Genomic DNA, 7,851 nt, shown 5'->3' with positions numbered 1-7,851 from the left:
AGTGTGAAAAACTAAAGAAAGTCATTTTTGGGTTCAGCTCGACTTTAAGCATTTTTATTTTTATGGATATTTTAATATTTCCACAAAATAAAACTAGTAGCATAAACGCACCCCCCCCCAACAGAGGCTTAAATATAATTTTTTTGTAATACAGTGGTCTGCAGAGGTACTACAGGGGGTCTACCAATTTTTGTCAAAGTAGTTTGTGAAGATTTTTAAAATGTATTTTAGACAAAAAACAATATTAGCAAATGCCAAGTAATAATAAATAGGCTACTTTTGACAAAAATCTATCAATCTAATCTAATCCAAATCTGATGAAGCAATGAGCAAAACACGTTCACTCCTTCTTGCTGTTTTAATGTAATCTATTAGTCAAAAGAAGTGTCAATCCTGATATCTGCTGTGCGCTGGATTATAAATGTTAACAATAGGCCATGCTTAAAATGCAACGCTATTTTATTTTTAATCGTAGGGGGGGGGTCCCTGCTGTGTTTCTCTATCAACCAAGGGGTCCTAAGTTGGGCTGAAAAATGTGGAAGACCCCTGGTGTGGTGTACCACATTTTGTGGATTTGCAAAAGCAGTTCACAAGGTCACACCATGACAGAGACAAGAAGCTAACAAATCATCCCACCACAGCTGGAGATGATGTAACTCCAGATCTCTCATCTCGAAGGCAAGACACATCAATATGGATTCAGGTCAATACTGATGCTTATGTGCCCCTTGAGTGGTTTCTCCATGCCAGTACTAGTACCCCCACTCTCATGCATGCTGATGATACTCCTACATTTGCTCTAGAACGTGTAGTGGAATATGCAGACATACAAGTGAATACATACCAAATAGGGCTGTGAATCTTCACTGGCCTTACAATTCGATTTGATTATGATTATCGATGCATCTCGATGCATCTTAGTCCCATTATTTAACTTTATTGCCCTGACCAGATTGTATTTGTATATTTTGTTGTTGTTTGATTTGGTGTTGTCTTATTATGTAATTCTGCATTGTCTGTTTTAACTGTTGAAACTCAATGTTTTAAGCTGCTGTCTTGACCAGGCTTCCCTTGGAAAAGAGATCATTGTGTCTCAATGGGACTGACCTGGTTAAATAAAGGCTAAATAAACAAATTAAACAAATTAAAATTAAATTGATGCATCACTTTTTTTCCCCAATACATGATTTATTTTTTCTCACTTTCTTTTTTCTCACTGTGTGGCTACTTTAAAATAAAAGTGCATTTGGAATTGCATTGTATTATGATCCATAATTAAAATAAACAACTGCATGTACTTCCATTTATTTTATTTTATTATTATTATTTTTTTTATTATTTTTATAATCGATTTTTGACATTTGTGAAACGATGCAGAATCGTGCACGTCCGCATCTTATAATCGATTATTTTTGACATCCCTAATACCAAATATATATGTTTCACTGTTTGGGCTTGACTTCTTTTTTCCTTTTGTCACCAGGCCCACCTAAACCTGAATCTGGAGCGACAGCAGCAACTGGATGTTTTTGAGCCATTTCTCAGTAGCATAACAGTGTAACAGTTGACACTTGCCAGGGGGGAACTAGTTGCAGCACGCACATACCACCATTTTAACAATGGGTTTATGAAATGACTTGGAATATTATTATTTTTGTATTATTTTATCAATCATTTTGTGAGTAAATTGTAATCCCCAATCTTTCCAAGTACCCAAGTGCTCAAGTAGCGGTTGGGACTCATTGCTCTAGCACACACTTCCCACTGATTGTAGGGTTTCAGAGTAGAGATGTAACGGTATGAAAATTTCACATCACGATTATCGTGACCAAAATGATCACGGTTATCCTATTATCACAGTATTCGTACAGAATTGCTGAAAATGTTCAAAAAGTACTGAGAGACTCACTGAAATCATTTTACAACGTTTTATATTGAAAACTACAGACCCAAAAAGGATTGATACACTCACTGAAATCATTTCTCCAAGGCTGCACGTTTGCATCTGGGAGACTGTTGCCAACTTTGGTTGATGATGGACAGTATTTACCATGTTTTTCAAAGCACTGTAATCATGGTAACACAGTTTGAATGATAATGACAATTTTAAACGGTACGGTTATAGTAAGGAATTTGATCATGGTTATCATTAAACCCGGTTATCGTTACATCCCTATTTCAAAGTGCAGTCATCCTACCTGTTTTCAGTGCTATTTTTCATGTGCAGAAATGAGAGATACTGTGTCAATTTAAAACTTGCCACTCATTTATGTAACAGACCAAGTTTGTAAGTCAAAACGTGCAACTGAAATCCAATTAGAGTCAAGAGACCCCCTCCCCCCACAGTCAATTATAGGGTGTGATGTCTAACACAGACAAAGCTTTCAAAAGAGGGAAAGACCAGAGACCACATACAACCGAGACGATCAACTGTATCCTGTCCAAGTGTTGCCGGCTAGACCCTGACTGTTTTATTCACCAAAGACCAATATTACCGGCATTTGGCGATCGGAAAGTGGTGGCTAGGCGCCGCGTCATGTAGCATCATAGAAGCAACTGATAAATATTTGGACATTTGTTAACATTTTGTATTTTCAAAGCCTCCTGTCTGATCATGGCTTACATGAGAAAATACCTTCTGTGTGTATAAGCATAGATAAAGGAAGGCGACCTATCACATCGCAGCATGATGTGTCACATGGTCTTCCAGCTCGCAAAAACAACACACACAAGTGGCAAAATAAATATGAGGTGAATTTACAATCTCCAATCCGAGTGCTCGGCTCGGACGTAGAGCATGAAGTCTGTGGAAGATGACGATGCCGGGAAGGGCCTGTGAGGCAGACAGAGGTCACGAGAAGGTCGGAGGCGGCTGCCAGGGCACTTTCTGGGCTCGCGGAGGTGGTCAGGGCTGCCCGTCGGCCATCTTCCTCTTGCGGTAGTTGAGGACCAGGCTGGAGGCGGTGAGGTGCGAGGCCCGGCCCTTCTCCCAGCTCTGGAAGCCGTTGAGGCCGCTCTGCCCTGACCTGAACAGCGCCCGCTCCAGACAGTCGAGCCGCTCCACCAGCGCAGACGTGTCCTCGTTGTAGGCGTTCTGAGAGGAGTCCATGGTCCGCCTAAACCGACCGATGAACGTCTGGTAGGGGGGTGGATGATACAAAGCGGTTTTTGTGTGTGATCAAATTCTTATTCGATTAAAAGAAAAGGGGGTAAAGATCGCGCATCTAGAGTATTGCATCAGTTGACACTAGTGACACTACTGAACAGGTTAAAAATAACTAGAAGAAAATATTCATATGCAGTTGAGGCTTTTTACATTGAGGCATGCTGGTGTTGTTTCTATCCAGAGTGACCTAGTTAGTGGCCAATTCCAGACATTCTTTGCCAAATCTGACATACACTCTTTGATATGACCTTTAAGCATCTCAAATATGTAGGATTCCACATCACTTGACGCACATGCGCAGTGTGCACACACAAAAGAGTGTGTCCAGAATTTTACGCCGGTACATTACAGAGAGCTCTAACATGCAAATGTTCCAACATGGGTATATTTTAGGAAAATATAGTCATCCATGTAATCTATATAAATCTGAAATCAGATCAAAAGCTTCATTTCCACATTGATAATTTGTTCACAGTGATCTATTAAAACTTAAAAGAGGTGGACTTGTGCATAATTTATATAAATGTAGGTGGTTTTAAAACCATCACATACTCACATCAGTCAAGATCAAGATCATGCCGGAGGAAATCCAACATCATAGATTTTCTCAAGAGGCCCAGAAGGTTAAAAACAACAGGGTTGCCACACCTTCCTCAACATCAAATTCAAGGACCTTTTAAGGACTTTCAAGGACCAAATTTCCCCAAAGTTAACTTAACCAGGTTACTTAGTAACTTAACTTTAGAGTTTAAATTAGGTGAAAAAATAAATACATCTACACAGTGTGCATCTGCCTTTCGTCTCATCAGATGATGAGATTAGAGACAATCTGCCTGGCAACAGCTGCATCAGTCTGCCACCTTGTATGATCTGATGGCACCCCCTAGCTGTAATGTTTTGAATAGCACCGGCTGGATTTGTATTAATCTGTCCGTTTTGTGCTCTGAAAGGGTTAGACATGCTGAAGTGGCTGCCCCTTTCTTATGGCAAAAAACAGTTTGTCAATCTGCCTAAGGGGTAGAGTAGTGTGGGTGTAGGGTTATAATTTAGTATAGTATAGTTTTTATTTAATGCATAATCTTATTCTAATCTGCACTCAATTTTACTTTCCTTATAATAAACTGGGCAGTGAAAAAGGCATAATCAATCATCAGAAAAAAAATGATCCCATGACGACAACAATCATATAAATCATATAAGTGAGTGAGTACGAGTGTGATGACTTCTAAATCAAACTCATGTGGTGGGATAAGGTTGGATTCACACACAGTAAAATACAATTCAGTGTGTTTAGTGGCAGATGTAACAACGACCAGGGCTGCCTGGGTCTCACTCTGCCTTAACCCTTTCTCCGCCACAGTTTTTCAGAAAAAGTCACAAGCCACCACCAGGGTTTTTGATCATTTTCATTAATTTTCCAAGACCCACAGAATATGTTCTTCTATGACTAGGTAAAGACTGAATGTCCCAAAAGAGAGAAGAGAGCCTCGACTTTCATAGAACGTTTGATTCCACCTTCATACGTTCTTTAGTTATCGACACCTGAATGTACTGTAGGTTGTTTTTACCAAAAAACACCATTCTGTGACCAGAAAGCGGAGGAAAAGGCATTTTTGTAAATGAAGTCATCTTCACGGCTCCTGACTCGAATAAATGCGGTGGCTAAGTATCGGTGATGATGTTTGAATTTGATTACCAGTTTTAAAACACTTTGTGTGTGTGTGTGTGTGTGTGTGTGTGTGTGTGTGTGTGTGGTGTGTGTGCGTGTGCGTCCGTGCGTCGACATGACATTCACCTGCACCAGCCCCTGTGCAATCTCCGTGTTCTCTGGGCTGTCGAAGTGCAGCATCTGGGACCCCAGGCCGTAGTAGTAGGGCCCCATCTTGTGCAGGTCCACCACAGTCGGGTCGGCGTTGAACACGGTCCTCCAGCCTTCTCTGTACACCTTGGGGAGTTCGACGGACACCACCCTCCTCTTCCTCTCGTACAGGCCCTTGGCCAGCCACAGGGGAAGTTCCATCTTTGTGCCCTAAGATGAAGCAGACAAACTGTATAGCCAGAGGTGGTGGAGAGTGACCCCAGCCCAAAATCTGGAGTACCCAGTGCAGTGCAGGTATACCAGTATGTGCATCTGTGGGCCTCCGTTTGAATCCTGTGTTGTGGCATGTATTACATGCGTGTTTCATTATTGCACTTCTGAATTGGACTCAATAATTGAATTGTCTTTCAGACTTCATTCTTTCCAAGCCCTAATATGTCAATGGCCACATAGTTAAAAGAAGAAAGAGTAACAACAAATATAAAGTCAGTGCTATGATGTGTGGTTGTGCCAACAGAAGTACCGTAATAATAAAGGTTCCCAAATTGGTTCAGTGGTCGTTTGGAAAGTCTGTAACTGTGTTGTTAGTAAAGTGTTTCAGGAACAAGTTGCAATATTAAGCAGCCTGTTCATCATGTTTTCTGTATTCATTACTAAATAAATGGTAATTGGTCAACTATTTATTTTTTTAATATAGAGCAGAATTGCACAGTTGGCATCAATTGTAATGCACAGTTATAGACAGTAGATTTGATATGATAGGCCTATGGTAGCTGAGATAACCTGTGAAAACGTGTTTTCAAAATGTACCTGCAGGCCTAATCTTTACACTGCGGGACAAATTGGGTCTCATGTGGCCTGTGGACTTGTGTTGTGTTGTGTTGTGTTATTAGCCTACCTCGGGTATGTCCCTTGTGTTGTGTTATTAGCCTACCTCGGGTATGTCCCTTGTGTTGTGTTATTAGCCTACATCGGGTATGTCCCTTGTGTTGTGTTATTAGCCTACCTCGGATATGTCCCTTGTGTTGTGTTATTAGCCTACATCGGGTATGTCCCTTGTGTTGTGTTATTAGCCTACCTCGGGTATGTCGCTTGTGTTGTGTTGTGTTATTAGCCTACCTCTGGTATGTCCCTTGTGTTGTATTGTGTTATTAGCCTACCTCGCGTATGTCCCTTGTGTTGTGTTATTAGCCTACCTCGGGTATGTCCCTTGTATTGTGTTATTAGCCTACCTCGGGTATGTCCCTTGTGTTGTGTTATTAGCCTACATCGGGTATGTCCCTTGTGTTGTGTTATTAGCCTACCTCGGGTATGTCGCTTGTGTTGTGTTGTGTTATTAGCCTACCTCTGGTATGTCCCTTGTGTTGTGTTATTAGCCTACCTCGGGTATGTCCCTTGTGTTGTGTTATTAGCCTACATCGGGTATGTCCCTTGTGTTGTGTTATTAGCCTACCTCGGGTATGTCGCTTGTGTTGTGTTGTGTTATTAGCCTACCTCGGGTATGTCCCTTGTGTTGTGTTATTAGCCTACCTCGGGTATGTCCCTTGTGTTGTGTTATTACCCTACCTCGGGTATGTGCCTTGTGTTGTGTTATTAGCCTACCTCGGGTATGTCCCTTGTGTTGTGTTATTAGTCTACCTCGGGTATGTCCCTTGTGTCAGTGGACTTCTCAAGGAATCCCAGCCGTGGAAAAGCGCACTCCGTCCGGCTGGAAAGTCTTTCGTGAGAGAGCAAAATATCATCGAGAGAAAAGAAATTCTCCTCCATTCCCACGCCGGGTGGCACGGGCAGATACGACTGCGTGTCCATTTGTATTTGAATGCGAAAAAGTGGCTATGTAGCAGGTTTACTCCGACGTGAACACAAGTTAATTTCTCCCTGCTCCTGTCAATGACAATGTTTAGAATTTCTTACTTCCTCGTTATTTGGGCGCCAGGGCTTGTGAACCAATCAGAGCCAGCTCCGGCCGGGGCCAGCATAGCCAGTACAGAGCACGCGCCACTAGGTACAGAGCACGCCCCCTAAATACAGAGCACGCCCATAGGCGAGAAATGGAGAATTAAAATAATAAACAACCGTTTACATTGAAATGTGTCTGTCTTTTTTTTTTTTTTACTTAATCGTAACGTTATTTTTTTTTAACTGAATGTAACATTACCTCGCCCTCCCCTACAGAGCACGCCCACTATCGTCTAGTTTCCTACGTCCACTTCAGCAGACATGATGAAGGTTGACATCATCACTGATGATGTCATCAGTGACAGTGATGACATCATCAGTGATTATGTCATCCATCAGGGATAAAAGTTTTTTTCTGATTTGGATTCTTTTTAGGACAGTACGGTTCTCAGTGGGGTCTGGGGACCCACATGGGTCATTGAGGGGGTTCCAGGGGGTCTCTCCAGCAAAAAGGGGAGTCATTTATTGTCGTGGCTATACAAACAATTGTCTTTAACCACTGTTAAACGGGAACTTGCATGTTTCTGACTCGAATTGCTTTCAAATAATTCGCCCGTGCCAGTCCAAACTGTTTGAAATAAGACGTATTTATTTCCGTCTGTACACGTGGAATGCATCAACTTTGATCAATCAAACAAACAAAAAAGTAAGCAAGAAGCAGGTCAAAAGACTGTGTGCTTTTCCCGTCTGAACCAAAACCCCCAGCTGTCTCTTGGTCCAATCTAAATAGATTAGCTGCACCCGCCCCCTACAGCCTATACTGCGGCCGCCAGCACAGAGCAGCAGAGGGCAGACTTGCATCTCCCAACACTATTGACAGCAAATATTAATTCATTCATATCTTCCACCTTAATGTACAAATAAGAATTCCACCAAAAATAATAATAAACCAAAATGGCTCTAACAT

The 7,851-nt window shown here is 41.7% G+C and overlaps 1 protein-coding gene across 1 annotated transcript; it reads right to left on the bottom strand.

Moving 5' to 3' along the window:
* Positions 1-2,040: 2,040 nt before the first annotated feature.
* LOC310792638 (DNA replication complex GINS protein PSF3-like) lies at positions 2,041-6,846 on the bottom strand. The gene is made up of 3 exons (XM_083654357.1): positions 6,624-6,846; positions 4,962-5,195; positions 2,041-3,136 (listed from the first exon to the last, which is right to left on the bottom strand). Exons 1-3 carry the CDS (start codon positions 6,792-6,794, stop codon positions 2,906-2,908), a joined length of 636 nt encoding a protein of 211 aa, XP_083510483.1. The 5' UTR covers positions 6,795-6,846; the 3' UTR covers positions 2,041-2,905.
* Between the last annotated feature and the right edge of the window lie 1,005 nt (positions 6,847-7,851).

Source organism: Poromitra crassiceps, assembly GCF_964638095.1.
Source record: "Poromitra crassiceps genome assembly, chromosome: 18".
Taxonomy (NCBI): domain Eukaryota; kingdom Metazoa; phylum Chordata; class Actinopteri; order Beryciformes; family Melamphaidae; genus Poromitra; species Poromitra crassiceps.
This window is presented reverse-complemented; position numbering and strand designations above follow the sequence as displayed.